This window comes from Pieris napi, chromosome 2, assembly GCF_905475465.1.
Source record: "Pieris napi chromosome 2, ilPieNapi1.2, whole genome shotgun sequence".
NCBI lineage: Eukaryota > Metazoa > Arthropoda > Insecta > Lepidoptera > Pieridae > Pieris > Pieris napi.
This window is the reverse complement of record NC_062235.1, coordinates 4,118,169-4,136,956: the sequence shown is the minus strand read 5'-3', so window position 1 is coordinate 4,136,956 and position 18,788 is coordinate 4,118,169. Positions and strand designations below refer to the sequence as shown.

The following is an 18,788-nucleotide window of genomic DNA, read 5'->3' as shown; positions in this document are numbered from 1 at the left end:
CATAGTTGCTTGTCAAATACAATCTCAATGACAAATCGCGAAAATGTAATTCGCATCGCATTTTTTATTTTTATTCAGTTTTCGAAATGGCTTCTTTGCGGAGCCCGTCTTCGCCGTCCGACGGATATAAAAGGTTTAGTGATGATTTCGCAAACTCCAGCATCAACAATTACGGCTCAAACGTCACAAGTAAACGAGAAGCTATATTTCAATGCACAGTAGCCGCATTTTATGTACGCTTTTGTTGTTAACAATACATTTTTATTCATATTAATTAATTTATTTCTTCAACAATAGATTTATCTGGCCTAGTAAATCCCATTAGGATCGATTGTGTCTCTAGGGACATGATTTAATGAGTCACAAACATACCGTGAAAACTAACATAACATCATAAAAATACTACAGTTAGGCTATCGACCTAAATCATGTAAGTCGGCTTGACGCAATCAGTAAAATTCTGCATGTTAGTGCTTCTGCATGATGCTAGATACACATTTAGTAGTTATAAATATAATTTAAGTTTTGAATGATTCAGTAAGCTGAACATAAGTACATCCTGTGAGCAGATAAGTTTATGATCACTGGTTTATTTCAGTTTTAACTTGTACAGTCTCAATTCCTATATGATAGAAATATATTTTTTGTATGTTAAACTCAGAATTTGTATAATAAAAAAATGCTATGCTTATTATTAATATGCTTATGACAATTATATTATTTAGAGTGTGAAAGGTGTTCTGTTTATTAAAATTCATTAAAATTAGATCAGTAGTTAATCAGCTGATCATTATTATGCTAACAATCAATGAGTAGAGTACTCATACATATTATTAAATCTAGTATTTACCTTCATATGACACTATGTTAAAATCTCTGATATTGTAAATCAAATAATTTGAAAGGGGAGATAAACAGTCTGAATGAAGAACATATCTCTTATCAACAAATGATAAATCTATGATTCATGACATTATTCAGTTATGTAGTAAAAGCAAACATAAAATGTCGAAATTGCATACAATAGTATATTATGTGCTAAGGGATCATTGGTATAAATTAAAATCATGTAAGTGCTTACAGTTTCTTGATTTATGACTATTGATTATACAGATCTAAGGGCAATTTTAATTGGATTATCATAGTGCAAAGATTACAAGTTACTATCCTTATTTGATAACAGTTAAATGTACAGTTCTAGGTTTTCTATTAAATGACGCGTGTGTTGATGACGTAACCGAAATGTTTTTGGTCAATGAGGGTAAGCTTACGGCATTCACTTGAATAACGGATTATAATATATTAAAAAAAACTTGTCGTAATTTCTACGAGTCGTAGGTTTTTTATAACCTTACCCGTTTTTAATATTAATAAAACTTTACACATTCTTTTATATCAAATACTGTTTTATTGTCTAACCACATTAATAAATAACGTATAAAATGTGTTTAAAACAATTGTAGGTATCCATAGAGAATATAATAACAGATCTGTAATTTTTGCATATAAACGTTTGAATCGTACTTTCGAATTGTGTAACACTATAATCGTATTGTTACTTCGTATAAATTGAACAATATGACCCGCATTTCGAAAAACTGCAAGGTCAATGCCTTCTGCAATTGCCAGGCTTATTAATCTAATTAACTTGTCTGTAGTTCTTAATAATGTGCATTACTTATTTTTATTTAATTTGATAGATACCCTAACAAGGATGTTATTGATGACTTGATGATGGTAAAATTATTTAAGTATATTATATTTATTTTCTCGCATGATATACCTACCCATATCAATTTTATTTTAAAGAAGCGAAATAATTTAACAGATAGGTCTGAATACCCAAAGGTGATATTGATATGTAATTTCTAAGCAGAAAAATTCATTCCTTCGATAAATATGATAATCGTTTAAAATGCTCTGGAAGCTTAAAAAAATAGAATTAGATAGATTCATGAACCCCAGTCCTAATAAGCCACAGGTCTCATAAAATTAAAAGATTATTAACATAAGAACAATATAAAATGCTTATTATTAGTACGACCGTGCGAAATGCGACGGCACGAATACATTAATGACTATTTTCTAATATAACAATTGCACATGACCCTCTTTCAAATGACGAGAATTTACAATATTATACTTTACATGTGAGCCTAAGTGTAGCCTAGATACAGTTATTACTTATTAAGCGCAATTTTTTTCGTTTCTTATGAACGGATTAAATTTGACACCAATCGCAAATATTTGATCCACTTTTTATCATCAATCTCGCTTGGCATTTTTACTGTTTTTAAAGCAGCCCTGCGATTCTGTAACTCACTTCACGAACTCACACAGCGGTTTTCGCATCGGCGGTCGCTCTCAAACCAGTCGTGAAGCAGTCATTTTATGATTTGGCATTCTCGGAGTTCGTGAAGTGAGTTACAGAATCGCAGGGCTGGGTCGCAGAAGCTTTTGTTTGTTCAAGAAACTTATGTTACTGATACCGTTACTTATAACTGCGGTTTAGTTTAAAGGGATAACTTCCTTAATCCGGTATTTATCGTCAACCCTAACCAATAAGTAAATAAAAGGCTTATAAGTTATAATGAAGAACTTCTAACATTACATATATGACTACGACTTATGGGCTCGAAATAGGGAGATGTTTGTAATGCGTGATTTTTTCATACCAGAAATATTGAAGTTTTTTTAGTATGTAACATTTTATAGATCAGATATTTTCCTGGATAGGTGCCACATACCTGAATTGATACTTACCGCTGAGAAAAAAACGTTTACTTAAAAGTAAGGGCCAACTGCTTTTAAGCAAAATTAACTGGTTTTTTTTCTCCATATTTGCAACAGAATTAACTTAGCTGATTAATTTAAAAATGTCTGGAACTTAAAACTGATTATATTTCTATTTTCTTCCATGTGCGTTGACCGCTACATGAAATCCTATTAAAATCTAATCTGTCTGTTCTGCTTGTCTGGGGGTATATGCGACGTGTCGATAACCTACTTTGCTATTTTAAAATTGAATTAAGCTACATAAACTTTATATGGATTTTTCCATGTTGTTGGTTTACGTTGCTTTAAAAATAGTCCATATCGTATATATTTTTGCATAAACCGTTTGAATTAAAAGTAAATGAACCGAAGATTTAAATTAGAGTATCAAAAAACATAAGCAAATACTATTAACTATACTTCTTTGTACGTTACCGAGACCCATAAATATTTCTTTAAATACATTTTTAAATTGACTACCCTTGACTCGGTTAATTCAGAAGCTTTACATACGAAAGTAAACATTTATTTAGTTGATAAAAAGTATAGATAGAAAAAGAAGTCACCAAACACCACAGTAATTAAATAATATGTGACATAATTTTCGTTGTTACTTATTTGATAATATTAATATGTACATAATTATTTTCAAATATTTTTTTTAATAAATATTAGCTTGGAAGAAGGTAGGTAAAGTAATAAGTGGGTATACACTGTTAATAATATAGTGTTTAATGTTTATATTTTAAACACGCTTCTGTTAACCGTACTTACGTTATCACTGATTTTAGAATGTGCTAATTTAGTTACAATTCAGCGCAGTGCAGACTGAAGTGCTGAAAGGTTATTAAAAATGAAGTTTGATGCGAAGTTTTTTTATATAGTGAAAAACCGAGTAACCGCACAAGTGTATTCTTCGTTTACAAATAATTTTGGTATGTTTTTATCTAAAAGTAAATTTTTTTATGTCGTTTGCATGTTTTTGGTTTCGTGGCTAAAGTGTTGCGCATTTATAGTCAACATATCCATTGATAGCAAACAATTAGAAGATACGATTTAATGGACAATCTCAATCAGATACAAAATACACACATATAATTCACACAATTATAATAATTTTATTAATTATATTGTTATGTTTATGAAGTAATAAAATTATTATTGCTTCATAAACATAATTAAATCTGTAGTTTCCTGATAAGATTAAATTAATTAGCTTAACATTATTTATTATTATTAATATTAAAATCCTGAACTTAACAGATTCCAGAACAGGAGATGGCGGCGGAGACACAAATACATTGGACATGGGAAGCCGTTCCTCATTGCACACCGGTTTGCAAATGTCAGAGGATGAGCATTGGGAGATGAACTACCATGAGGCTGCTATATATTTAGAGGTTAGTTATTAATCCTCTAGGGTTCAAACTTTCTTTCTGGTTTGTCAATGAAGGGCCATCATGACGTAACGCGGCGACGATACAATAACTTGATATTTCGTACCAATCAAAACGCAACGTTACTAAGCCCGTCAGTGTTTGTGTGTTATTTATGTATGTAGCCAAAAAAACGATTGAACTGTAATATTGTATGGCATTATGTAGTCCAGAGACTTAAGTAACAGAAAAAAAAATGTGTGGCACTCGGGGACTGCCGCGGTAAAGCTATTGCATAGGATTTTTTATCAACTTATGCAATTATAATTATTTATTTATTCCTTATTCATGCAGTTTGTTTTTCTTTGATAATTCAATCTACCACTCTACCAGACTCAGACTAACTCGCCTATATAGTCGGTTTCACTTTAACGCGTACCGGCTGCACCGGCCGCGCTTACGCTACGTCACCGTTATCGTTAGTGAGATGTGAATACGCAGTATGCGTTCTGTCCCGCTCTAACGCGTATTGGCCGCACCTATATTACGTCATCGTGTGTTAGGTTTATTTTCGTTACGGAATTTCTTGATTAGGTCGCCGCGCTCAAAGCCCGTGATAAAATCTATGGAATAGCTTAAAAAATGGTCAAAACCTGGAAAAGTTCGATTATGATATAAGGCAGACATCAACAAAGTTTATGGTACTCCTCTTGTGCACTACAAGGATATTGCCAATGCAAGGATACTCAAATATGCCCAACATATATATATGAGACCTGAAATAACTAACCTGCCAGAAACAAGAGAGGTGGACTTACTTTGCATTGCATCTGACGTTTATCCTGATCTTTTACGTATTACGTGTTTTCAGGAAGGTCTAAACAATGAGAAGTTCGATTCGCACCCGTCTAGTCCGGAGGAGTTACCTGCGTATCTCCGCGTACATAATCCTTGGTACCACGGCCTAGACCTCTTAGCATCACTGGTTTTGATCCTGCTAGCATTTACAGAAGATCCAGCTGTACCTGCTTTCGAGGTAAATCGTTTTAATAAAAAAATATTAATAAATATTTGAAACCCCAACCCTTGGAAGACTTTTAACTTTACAATAAAACATAAGTGGTGTTAGAATGTAGGTACAGTAGAAAAACAAAGTGACGTATAGTGTAGTTTGACTAATGTGTCTAAACACCAATCACAATCAAGCGATGCAGACATTCTATTTTCAAATGTGTATTGTGTATTTTTCTTACACTTTTTGACTTCACTATTAAACTGTTTGGAAGTTTGATGTGTATATTACATATTTTAATTATGTTTTATATAAATATAATAATACATTATTTTACATTACAGTTACCAGTATGGGCCCACGGTACCATAGAGCTGCTAGCCCTTTCAGTGATCGGTATTGAGTTGCATCTCAAACTCAAATGGATCGGTTGGGGAACCATTTTCAAGCATAAACGAACTATGATTAAGGTACAGTTTTACCTAAAACTATACTAATATTATTTATTAAATTATTTAAACTAGAATGTATTGAATTTGTGTTTATATCCTTTTCATTTAATTGTGTACCTAGTACTCGTGTGAACCAAAGACAATATTTTTTTTTTTAAAGACAATTCACAGCAATTGACCTAGCCCCATGCTAAGCTGGTGAAGCTTGTGTTATGGGTACTAGGCAACGAATATACATACATATTATAGATAGATAGATAAATACATATTTAAACACCCAAGACCTAAGAACAACACCAAATGCTCATCACATCGATGTTCGTCTCAGCCGGGGATCGAACCCGGGACCCATGGATTCGCAGTCAGGGGTACTAACCACTAGACCAATGAGTCGTCGTATATTGCATAGTACAATTAATTTACGTTAATATGGAAGGCAAAGAGTGAACTTATCGCTAACAATCCTTTCAAGAATGAAATTTTTACTTTGTCTATTTTGTTGATCACTATCGTTACCGCCGCATACAATTATAAACCTGATTATACGCCATAATATTAAATAAGTATTCTTTATTTATTTCCACATAATAATCCTACCCTTGCAGTTATGACTAATGCAATAGAATTGCACATACCAACAACTTCTATATGAAAATATGCCAGCTCTCTTCATAGTTTGGTAATATTGAATTTAAATTTTCAGGGTCTAACATTGCTAGTAATGTTACTAGAGGCAGTTGTAGTTCTTTGCCGACAGTCATCCCACTTCAGAGTGACGAGAGCATTGCGTCCTATCTTCTTGGTGGACACGAGACATTGTGGTGGCGTAAGGCGATTCATAAGACAGATATTGCAATCTTTGCCGCCTATACTTGATATGTTAGGTAGGTGATTTATGCTTTTCGATGTCGTACAAAAAATCTAAACTAGAGAAACATAGACAATAGTCAAATATTTGTGATTAATATTTGAAGCAAATTATAGGGGAAAGCAGCTAGCGTCAAATATTAACTAAAGTAGAGCCAATTTTATGGATGACATTGACATCTGTCAATTTTACAGTGATGTTTTATAGTGAGATAACCAGCTTAAATATCGATTAAAGTGAATGAATCGATACGAACTTCAAACATAAGTGACTCAAATTCAGTTATTATATAGTTTATTTTTTATTTTTAAATTTTTACTTAAAAAGAAACAAGTTTCAATTATCCAATATTGTAACGACGTTCTATTTAGAACGGAAATTGTTTATTATGTTTTAAATGTGTGAAATTAAATCATAAAATTATTACAATAAATATGGAATCGGAATTTAATAAACAATTGTGCTGTAACAGCTAAAAAAAAAAAGGGTGCGTGTACTTATGTACGCGCGTAAGAAGTTATACTTCTTTGGAATCATTAAAAATAGTTTTGATTGCATGCAAATAATTACAATTAAATAATCAAAGACTGGAAAAGGAGTCATTATAGTCAATAAAGTTCAGTTTACATTTGAAAAATTAAATAAATATTTATTATTATTCTCTTACATTAAGTGTAACATAAATTCTATTATTATTCGAATGTTGTTTTTAAATTATGTCCAATGCCGTAGCATCTTCCTTGGGTAACTTCATTCTGTTAATTTTGTGTCACGGTGCGCGCGCATCGTACAATTTCACTCTCATCAATTTTTCATAACGCGCCTAAAGAAGTATAACTTCAATAAATAATATATTATGACCGTCGTTGCAAGGTTACTTTATTGAATTTTGATAGATCTATCAAATTAGCCCTTCTAATCTTCTAATCTTTAAGTAAATTAGATAGAACAGCGTTATTTTCCTTATTATATCTTATATCATTTACGTTTGTAGGTCTGCTTATGTTCTTCGTAGCCACGTACTCCCTACTAGGATACTATCTATTCTCTGAGCACATTGACAATGGACATTTTCGGACATTAAGCGATTCGTTCGTCAGTATGTTTGTCCTACTGACAACCGCCAAGTAAGTAACCGCCATATTTTTACACGCCCGTGGTGTCAGTATAATTTTTAATTCCCATTTTAAAATTATATAATTCCTTCAAATTGTTATTAAAGAAACTTTTATGATATAGTTCCCAGCATAAGAAGAACCTTAATTTTTTTTAATGCCTGATTTTTTCCCTCTCGACATCAAAGTTTTGATAACTTTTATGTCGAGATAAGAAAATCAATTTCTACTAAACTTTTTTAACATTATCTGTTTTACATTGATGTAGATTATTATATTTATTTCGTTCAGCTCGCTAAATATTTAATTTACAGTTTTCCAGATGTAATGATGCCATCTTATGCCAAATCTAAGTGGTATGCCGTCTTCTTCATATTGTACATCATCACAGTTCTATACGTTCTGATGAACTTGGTGAGTATTATAATAGAAATCTCATTAAGATTGTTATGTACCTATATTTCGCTTCTAAGGATCGATCGAACGATCTATACACCTGTAGTAATACAGATGTATATAGACCCACTAATGCTAAACTAATTTGTATCGAAACTGTCACGTGACAAAGCGTCAGCTAAGTAAAAAAAATACAAATCAGTGGCTCTACAACCTTTTTTATGTCTGGACCTCAGATTTCTGAATCTATTTCATGATCTTTTGTCAATCTAATAGGCAAGTAGGTGATCAGCCTTCTGTGTCTGACACACGCCGTCGACTTTTTTGGTCTAAGGCAAGCCGGTTTTCTTACGATATTTTCCTTCACCAATAAATGTTAAATGCGCGCATATAATGAAATTGGAGCACAGCCGGGGATAGAACCTACGACCTCAGGGATGAGAGTCGCACGCTGAAGCCCTACAAATTCGTTTGGTGATGGATCACGACTGTTGTAGTGATTTTCTCTCAGTTTCTTCTTTCTTCTTTTTCTCAACAGATCACAAGGGATCTGTTTGCACACGTTCATGCACGATAAAGTCTAAATGATTATTTTTGAAAATCTCCATATTTCAGATGTTAGCCGTTGTATACGAGACGTTCACTCGTATAGAGCGTGAGAAGTGTCGTGCGTTGTTGCTCCACCGACGTGGGGCTGCGCGCCGTGCCTTTCGACTTCTGGTGTCGCGTCGAGCCCCACACGCTGTCAAATTAAGGCATTTCGTGGGGCTGATTAGGCATTATGCGCCCCATTATAGTACGTATACTAGCATCTATATATCTTGTACTTTCTTTATAAAACTACCTCATTAAATTTAGTTTTTATTAATTCGCGAGTTGCAGCACGTCTGCCTTGAAATAGGATAGATAATCTTTTTTATGTAGTCTTGTACGTATTTTCTCATACAATAATTGTTTATTGTATGAGAGTTAACTTCCTGAGAAGTTCTCTCCATAAATTCGTTTAGTCTATTCAACGGATGACTGAAACTCTTGTTTGAAACGAACAAATGAACTAACTATTTTTAAAAAATCCTTACAAAACTGTTAAAACAAGTTTTAAAGCAAACACGATTTTAAAATTCCACAGGTGGTTTAGACGTATATTTAATGTTCAAACAACTGAATCAATCGGCAACGGGCGGACTCTCCCGCACTGAATTTGCAAACGTATACGAAGTATTTGCGCTCCGTTGGGCTCCGCAAACATCGCGGGCTCCTTGGTACGCCGAGTCGCCCTTGGAGCCGCTGGGAAGAGCTGCCGCTGTCATCGTGTATAGGCCGTACTTCGAGTATGTCATATGTGAGTTAATCAGATTTTTTTATATCGAAAAGTTTGAAGTGAATCGCTGATTTGGTGTCACAATTTCCCTCGATTACATTATGTTATCTTGTTTTTTGTATGAAAACGTTAAATAATATATATAAGTACAGGGTTGTTGGGAAAATATACTAGATTGAAATAATTAAGATAAGAAAAAAAGGAAGTAAAAAAATATTGGTTGTTTGTAAAGTAGGTTTACGATCGAGATGTTTACGTGATAACGTCTTATTGGTGATATAAGTTTTTGGGAAGTAAGGAATTAATGAAGATAACAATTTTTTCAAATTTTAAATTACATCTATCGTTTTATTCACACTTTTGATGATAAATTTCGGGTGTAAAATGACAAGTTTACTTATTCAACTATGATATACATTTTTCTTCATACATTCACGGAATGACTGGCAGCGCTCGAGATGAGACGGGAGATCGGTCCGTCTCTCTCTCGTTATACCTGCGATCGCGCTCGTGAGGTTTTGGTGTGACACAAGTTTCTGAACATGTCACCCGACTAAAACGATTTTAAAGACGTTATCACGTCAAAAAAATATGTTTATTATGGAACATAAGATACATGTATCATTTATTTCACGTCAATAAATTTGAATTTGTAGTCATCCCTACTCATCGGCACAGAAGACAGAGGGTGTAGGCCGAGAGAAAAAGCCGGCGTGAAAAACTCTCGGTACTCTTTTAAAATAGCAAATCATCAAACAACACTTATTTTAAAACAAATATCTCAAATTAATTAGAAGTAGCCTGTCTAGCACTAGTCTCAGACCCTTTTATCAAATAGATAATCGTTAACTTTATAGCAAGCCTTTTTACACAGCTTTTCTTTAATACATTTCTTAAATTTATTAAAAGGCAGAGATACAAGAGCCTCTGGGATTTTATTAAAGAAGAGTATCCCTTTTCCCAAAAAAGAATTACTAACTTTAGATAGTCTAGTACGGGAAGGTATACTACAATAACTTCTATCACGTATATTTTCGCGTATCCTTCATATACATTTTAAAATGTGGTTTTATATACAAAATCTTTGGTTGATAGACGCTCTAATAATTGGAAATGGTCTGGCGATGGTCCTCCGAGTGCTGGAGGCAGCTGGCGATCTGCAGGACAGCGCTCGGCTCCTTTGTGCCTCCTGGGACACCTGGCTATTTCTTACCTGTGAGTCCACCTTATTTAACAGTTGTTGTGATAAAATTAAAGTTTTTAATAAAACATAAATGTATCGATGTAATTTAATAAAGCATTATACATAAGATAATTTTTAAAGACCAGTTTCATATATTTCACCTCATGCCAGCTGAAGTTTTAATCCTACAAGATGGCGGTAGTGTTATAAATTGAAATCAACCAAAAACTTCAACTTTTTATAATAGTCTTTACTATCTGGACTTCCAATACACCCACCTAAGGGTGACGTGACTGTCGATCATCGATTTATGAGCACTTCGCTTCGTTTCAGTGTTTTTAATAGAAGCAGGACTTCGCATAATGGCGAGTGGTCTCAGCGCGTATTTAGAGAGCGGTTGGAATGTGTTCGACTTGAGTGTGACCCTGCTTGCGTTGATGGGTGCTGTTCTACTTACGATTGCCCCCAAACTCTTCATTGTCGTTATGTTTAGACCGCTTAGGTAAGAAATATATAATGAATATAAAAAAAATTATTGCTATTCGTTTGTTGACGACGACGATCAACCGTTGAAATTTCCAATAAAAACTGTTCCTAGCTGAGAAATATTTGATCTCTTTTGTCTAGACGTAAAAAAAAGGGTGCGTGTACTTATGTACGCGCGTAAGAAGTTATACTTCTTTGGCATTATTAAAAATAGTTTTTGATTGCATGCAAATAATTAATTACAATTAAATAATCAAAGACTGGAAAAGGAGTCATTATAGTCAATAAAGTTCAGTTTACATTTGAAAAATTAAATAAATATTTATTATTATTCTCTTACATTAAGTGTAACATAAATTCTATTATTATTCCAATGTTGTTTTTAAATTATGTCCAATGCCGTAGCAACTTCATTCTGTTAATTTTGTGTCACGGTGCGCGCGCATCGTAAAATTTCACTCTCATCAATTTTTCATAACGCGCCTAAAGAAGTATAACTTCAAAAATTGTCACCTGGTTAGGTTGTCAGAACTTACCTTATAAAAACATTCGAAGCCCGCTTATTTAAATAAGTCCATGTCTTTGGATTGACAATTGACAAGTAAAGCGTGAAAGATACACATGAGAAGTTTTTTCTTTAGTATTTCCACCTGAAATACTAAATTTGAATCATATTTATCGTATTGGAAAAGTTAAACATTATACTTATTTGGTCATTATATAGGGTTATGTCTTTCAGATTAATGCGCCTATACAAATTAAAGAAGAGATATAGGGACGTTTTCGGGACACTAGTTTTGCTATCACCGCTTATGTCATCAGCGGGTTGTGTGATGCTAGTGATGTACTATTTCTTTGCCATTATCGGAATGGAATTATTTGCTGGATACAATTTGAGGAATTGTTGCATGTAAGTGTTTAAAAAGATTCGTAATTTTATTGCTAATTATACGTTCATTACACATTTAGGAACTGACTTTAGTAGGGTTACTAAAGTTGCTATATTTAATAAAAATAGAATGGAACAGAATCAGGGCTGCCAGAAAAAATATTAGGAAATGCTATCTAATAAAGTCTAAATTTCCAATGTGACGTAACTACTTATTCCATATATTCCGACTTATTTTTCGATGTAGTTTAAATTTGAGAAGTATATTAGTCTTGGAATTGCTACTAAAGTTTCGCGGTAAGCTTAATATCGCTATACATGGAAATAATTTAATATACTCATTCATTCAAGCGATTCAAAGAAGTGAATTTTGATAATACATTCTTATTCTAACTTATCAATGAGATAAATGAAATTCCAGAAACACAACTGTTGAAGACTTTTACAAATACTCTGAGAACAGTTCAACACCATTGGGTTACTACTATTTAAACAACTTCGAGAACATTCTCACGAGTGGTGTGACATTGTTCGAGTTGACAGTTGTCAATAACTGGTTCATTTTGATGAATGCGTTCGCGAGCGTTGCAGGCCAGCTCAGTCGGTTATACTTTATGGTACGTACAGTCTAAAAAAGTAAATATGGTTGTCTATGCCAGTGAAGTCTTTGTATTTGAACTCTTTCATTTATCTTGAAAACTTAATCATCAATCATTGTGAGACAACTGGTTTATCTTAAACCTAACAATTAATACGATGCCCAACTCTTTGTGCTTAAAGATTTGATAAGTTATTGAAGCTAGAACTTCCAGATGCATTTGGCATTATAATTACTAAACTCTTTAATCTTTATGTGTTTACAGGATCTGTCATAGATAATAAATAAAAAAAAATTAAATTAAGTATGATGTTAATCTGGTAACCTTAGGGGGCGACATCGAACAACGTGATTCGTGCCCTCAGCTAAAATTAAAGTTTTGAAACGGGCACCGATTCTTTAACAAATTTCATGCAGTTCTATATGTTTTAGTCGTTTACTGTTAAAGGACGCACTTTTTGTAGCTGTTTTTCTAATCACTAATATAAGTGTAAATTATTGCCGAATTACGGTGACCGTAATGGCAATTTATTTGATTAAATAAATGAATCTTACATTATTTTAATAGGCTTTTTGATATCAAATTATTGTCTGCTGCAAAGAATTCAAGGAAATATCACAAAATTACAGTAAATGACTACTTATTACAATAACATTTCTTAACCATATCCTATCCTGCTCAATCGAGACTTTGTATTGCATCGCAATTCATGAATCCGTCAGATTAGCGTTTTAGTTTATTTTATTATTTTTTCTTGTATTATTTAAGAATATGGTTGTTGATTCTGTAAATTTTTTTTAATAAGAATTGGTTGTGCACTTCTTGCACTTTATCCCATTATTTTATTTTTTTAGTTTTTTCCTTACTAGGGTTGCCTGGAACAGATCGCTTGTTAACGATAAGACCGCCCGTTGCATCCTTTATAATTTTTATGTATTGTTATTTGTTTTTCAATAAGTGTAACGAAATGTAAATAAATAAAAAATATTTCAGGTATTCTACCTATTTACAATGGTAGTGCTAACAATAGTAGTGGCCAGCGTTTTGGAAGCATTCCGGTTTAGGATACAATACAAACGTAGTACTACGAAGAGGGATGGTGAGTAAAGGGAACGTACTTAAACGGGGATTAAACTAAGGGTGACATTCAGAAACGAAACTTTGATATAAGTGTAACTTCCGTACGTGTAAAATGTTTTGGATTTTGACTTAAGCTTAGGTTTACTAGAAAAGCAGTGCTGTTACCTAACGGCCGTCATTTTACGGTTGTTAATAACGGCCATCTTTACTTTTTAACATAATGCAAAAAAAAACAATAATTTGCGCTCGTCTAAGTCATGTTTCCTCTCATTGTATTAATTATCTATGGGCACCGCTACACGTGAAAAACGTTGAACTACTGTTTATCACCGCTATGACGGCCGTCATGCAAATGACAGCCGCTATTTGACGTTACGGTGACACTCAACGTTCTCTAGAAAACCTACTCCGATGTTATTTATAGACAACGTATGGGTGACGTCACCCAACGCTACATTACGGCCGATAGATAACATTAGATAACGGCACCGCTTTTCTAGGAAACCCAAGCTTTACGGGAGTCATACCCGTGTTTGTCATTAATACTGTGTTGCCATGATTACGATGTTGTTTCTATACACCACATAAACTATAGTTCACCTTTTGTTTGTAATAATATTAAAAAATGAACTAATTATTTTTGTATGTCAAATAACCTTAAAATAGTATTTTTCGAATCGTACAATGCGAACACGGGCGTGTATAAATTTAAATAGAGTTAACAATTACAATATTTTTCTTTCAGAGGAGAAACTCCTTCATGAGGAAGTCCATACAAGTTGGGAGGAAGCTCAACGAATTGGCGCTACGGGAGACCTTGCAGAACAGCTGAGGACGTATTTACCACCTGGAGTAAGTATTTTTAAAGCCTTGGAAGAATTCATAGACTTGTAACCGCTGTGTATTTTGTATCCCGTAAATAAATTTAAATGAAAGTTCATGTGCATTAAAGTAAATGCTTATTATATTATCGGTAGATATTTTTTTTTAAATGGTCCAAGATTCTTTTCGTTTTTGAATGAAAATTAACATTATTAACATTCCTCATTTCAGATTGACGTCACGTTTATCGGAACACGACCTCGTACGAAAGAAGTTTTACAGAGGAGAATGTACCAAACGGAAATACAGAAGTGGCTCGCAGAGGAGGATGAAAATGATGGTAAATATTGTTTGGTACCAACCTTCTTCAAACAAAGACTTTCAGTTTGTCCTGTTTGTGAATTTGATATTAAATATTGATGATGATAGTTTGTAATGTGTGTAAATTATTTTTTAAACTTTGAACATTATTTGTTTGTTAATAGTCTTGAAATAGATTAGGAATATTTTTTGAGTATTAATCGCTAAATCTAACTGATAAAAGTCCTTTACTCTATTTACTATTACAATATTCAATTATCTAACTGTAAGCTAAACACAAAAAATCGCTTAATACAGTTTCCAATTTCTATGTAAGACATAGCTCCCAGTTGTTAAAAAGCTTACGCTTATCAAGAGTTGTTAGAAAGCTTACGCTTATTCAAGAGTTGTTAGAAAGCTTACGCTTATTCAAGAGTTGTTAGAAAGCTTACGCTCATTCAAGAGTTGTTAGAAAGCTTACGCTCATTCAAGAGTTGTTAGAAAGCTTACGCTTATTCAAGAGTTGTTAGAAACCTTACGCTTATTCAAGAGTTGTTAGAAAGCTTACGCTTATTCAAGAGTTGTTAGAAAGCTTACGCTCATTCAAGAGTTGTTAGAAAGCTTACGCTCATTCAAGAGTTGTTAGAAAGCTTACGCTTATTCAAGAGTTGTTAGAAAGCTTACGCTTATCCAAGAGTAAAATAACGCAAAAGTGAAACGACAAGTGTGTAAAATTCTAAAGAACGTTAATTTCTATGGATTTTACACGATTTACATTAAAAATATATTTTAAATCCCTAAGTGCAGATCAGTATTACATACAAATTACTGATGAAGCGAGACAGTATGCATGCCCCAGTGGATCATGATCCGACTGATAATTAACACATTTTCATAGAAGTGCAGCCATCAACAACAGTAACGTCAAGCGAGGATCCCCTTTCACCGCCATTGATCCAGCAGCCTGATGGAGACAACCATCACATACGAAGTGGTTATCAGTTGTAGAATCTACTATTGTTGGCGCTCCACCAACAACTTGCCGAATTGTGGAACGGCCTGAACAATATTGAAGGGGCATAGGATTTGGTAATTAGATTTTTTTGTGAATTAAGCTACGGTTTCCTAGAAAAGCGGTGCCGTTAACTAACGGCCGTTATTTTACGGTTGTTTATACGGCCTTCTTTACGGTGGCCAAGCTGTGGTTTCCTAGAAAGTAGTGCGACCGTATTTTTGAAGTGTTATTCCAATTTCGTTCCACAAATTTTGCTTCATCTGAGCTTGTCTGTACTCTTTGGATTTGATATTGTACAAAACTTCATGATTTTTAAGAAAATCAATTAATTATTCATCATTTTCGCTCGTCCAAGTCATTGTATTAATTAAATATGCGCACCGCTACACGAGAAAAAAGTTGAACGAATGTTTATCATCACTATGACGGCCGTCATGCAAATTGCACCGCTATTTGACGTGACACTCTACGTTCTGTAGAAAACCTACTCCGATGTTATTTATAGACAACGTATGGGTGACGTCACCCAACGTTACATTACGGCCGTTAGATAACGGCACCGCTTTTCTAGCGTAGCTTTAGGGAATTTTCATGGATAATTTTTTCGTGTTTCCGAGCCAGTACGACTTTGGTGCCTTTAAATGTACCAGAGGTATTAGAACTGGCCGAGTTGGAGAGGGTGATCAACGAGTTTAGTGACTTAGAACCCACTGGTAATATATTGGTATGTAAGTGATGTAGCGCAATTACTATTGTATAATATAGCGCAATTTGTTGCTCTGCAATATAGAGACTTTGTAATTAGTATTATATAGCCAAAATAATCTATATAATCGATGTTAGATGAATTATTTTTAGCGTCTTATCGGATTTAAAAAACAATAGATTGATGTAACACCCGTGAAGCCGCAAAAAATACAACAAAACGATTAATAAATGAAAACGTATTTACGTTTAAATATATCTCTAAGACTCATAAAAAATGTGTATTGTATAAATACAAAAAGAATTTTATTATGTATTTAATTACAATTGTATACATTTAGTTTAAAAATGGTGATGTTTTTTTTATTCTTGGAATCTTTAAATATATCATCCCTGAGGCCGTAACTTTTTGTCCATGCATCTAACACTCGCTCGTACGGTGAAGGGAAACATAGAACCTACTTGCCTAAAAAATCAAATGCTAAAACACATACCGAGGCCCAGATCTAAAACGTTGTAGCACTACTGTATAATGCAGTATCACCCATTAAGACAAAAGCGGCTTCACACTTGCATCCGCTCCTAGGCTTTTAATAATATTGCATAATTAGGTATAACGTGGAATTCGCTTACACTTTGTTACATAATGACTCGCGACAACTTGTAACACGATTTCGAAGAAATAGAAATTTGATTGTTCTAAATCTGTGCAATGCTCGTAAATTTTTTGATTCGAAACTTAACTTAATTTTAATGTAGACAATAGTACTAGTACATCAATAGAGGGTAGCTTTTTTGTCGAAACGATAAATGTTTACACTTTTTACAGACCAAGCCTATTGTGATTATAATTTCGAATAATTGGTATTAGTGAATATCTGTGATAAATTATATTTCTTAATTTAATTTACACTTAATGTGGCAGCTAAAATGCGGGTAACAGATAAACATTTGACGCGTTAATCGGAGGTAAAAATCTAGTATTCTGAAAACACACTTCTAGCTAATTTATATTGTAGAACTACTGAAAAATGGTTACATAAATCATTTTTCATATAGAATGTCTCTTGAAATACTAGACTATAAATTATGACTGTAGTATATGAAATTTGCCTTCATTAGATGTAAGGAAGTCACAGGTATAGGTAGCTAGGAAAGCTTTATGATAACCACTTCTTGTAGGTTATGCCAGTCTCCAGCCGTTACAAAAGAAGCAGATTTAGGCGCCAAATTATTACGCTATACTTTGCTCATAGAAAACCAATTTTATTCTATTATTAAAATGAAATAGCATGATGATTTTTCTCAACTATTTAGACGGATAAATTTTTAGTCTGTCGACTAATGCAGACATTAATTATCACGTGATGATACAAGTCTGTATCCGCCATCTTTTGCGATATGTCATGTGGATGATAAGTTCCTCATATTGTGGGACATTCCTTATTCCCAGAAAAAAAGTATGGGCCAATTAAAAAGATTCTCGTTTTACCAGATTATTTTAGAAGTTTTCTTTACAGTTCTATCCCTGATCCTCCTCTACCATACAAATCAGGCTCTTTTAAACTATTCATGATTATAAAATATTCTTAAATAAAATGTTAGCATGTCTAACAACCTTTCTTAGGTTTATAAGCCAAAAAGATTGTTGTGTGATTGTTTTATTTTCGATACTCGGTTATATTTATTGTTTCGAATGATAATTTTATGTTTAAACGTTGAATGTAGATCGTTATTTTATTTATTTGTTATTAATTTCCCCATGTACCAATGTTACAGGTATAAACTTTATCAGCCATACCATTTCGAAAATACAGTACAATATTATGTATTAAATAAGTTTATTTTTTTCCACTGCTAATGCAACAGTGGTAATCATTAACGTAAATAACAAGAACAATGGATGATTAATATTCAGATTTAGTTGATAATTTTAGTCATCCGCCATATTTAATAATTAAACGATTTTTATAAATTATTGTTTTTGACTCTGCTAAACGCAAGATTGCGACTTGAGATTTGTTTTAATATAAGCGAATTTACGATTAAATATTCTGATTTTATTAAAACACTTATTATGTTTACCTTTTCTAGAAATAAGTTTTCGAATAATGATTTTAAATCGATAAGTTTTAACTTTCTCAATATGTTTTATTAACATAATGTTATGTATAATTCTAATGTACAACTAGCAAAGTTGGTCAATGTTTAAATTAACAAAAACGTTATTTTGTGTTGTGATCTTCCCGTAATTATTTCAGTATTAATTTTCTCTAAGAATTAATTTACAATAATTTATGTTAAAGTAAGAATAAATATAATGAATTTATTATACGTATTATTTATTTCGAAATTCCTTTACAAATCTAAGTGAGTAATATCTTCCAAAATTGG

The 18,788-nt window shown here is 33.0% G+C and overlaps 1 protein-coding gene across 4 annotated transcripts; it reads left to right on the top strand.

Moving 5' to 3' along the window:
• The first annotated feature begins 25 nt into the window (after window positions 1–25).
• Window positions 26–18,728, top strand: LOC125060844 (two pore channel protein 1-like). 4 transcript variants are annotated; one of them, XM_047665954.1, is made up of 17 exons: window positions 26–189; window positions 4,039–4,175; window positions 5,023–5,187; window positions 5,508–5,633; window positions 6,319–6,499; window positions 7,478–7,610; window positions 7,913–8,012; window positions 8,610–8,790; window positions 9,124–9,336; window positions 10,411–10,530; window positions 10,832–11,000; window positions 11,724–11,894; window positions 12,295–12,490; window positions 13,466–13,571; window positions 14,298–14,404; window positions 14,606–14,714; window positions 15,573–18,728. In XM_047665954.1, exons 1-17 carry the CDS (start codon window positions 87–89, stop codon window positions 15,680–15,682), a joined length of 2,427 nt encoding a protein of 808 aa, XP_047521910.1. In that variant the 5' UTR covers window positions 26–86; the 3' UTR covers window positions 15,683–18,728. The 4 variants fall into 4 exon arrangements, with proteins under 4 accessions (XP_047521910.1, XP_047521925.1, XP_047521931.1 ...); XM_047665969.1 differs by having other exon boundaries at window positions 79–233; XM_047665975.1 differs by lacking the exon at window positions 26–189 and adding an exon at window positions 280–430.
• Window positions 18,729–18,788: the final 60 nt, after the last annotated feature.

What these genes read in the sequence shown, in the direction of transcription:
- LOC125060844 (XM_047665954.1), top strand. Translation starts at nt 87, where the DNA reads ATGGCTTCTTTGCGGAGCCCGTCTTCGCCGTCCGACGGATATAAAAGG. An exon ending in AGGCTGCTATATATTTAGAG is followed by an intron (nt 4,176 to 5,022) that starts GTTAGTTATTAA and finishes ACGTGTTTTCAG; the next exon opens with GAAGGTCTAAACAATGAGAA. An exon ending in GCCTATACTTGATATGTTAG is followed by an intron (nt 6,500 to 7,477) that starts GTAGGTGATTTA and finishes TTACGTTTGTAG; the next exon opens with GTCTGCTTATGTTCTTCGTA.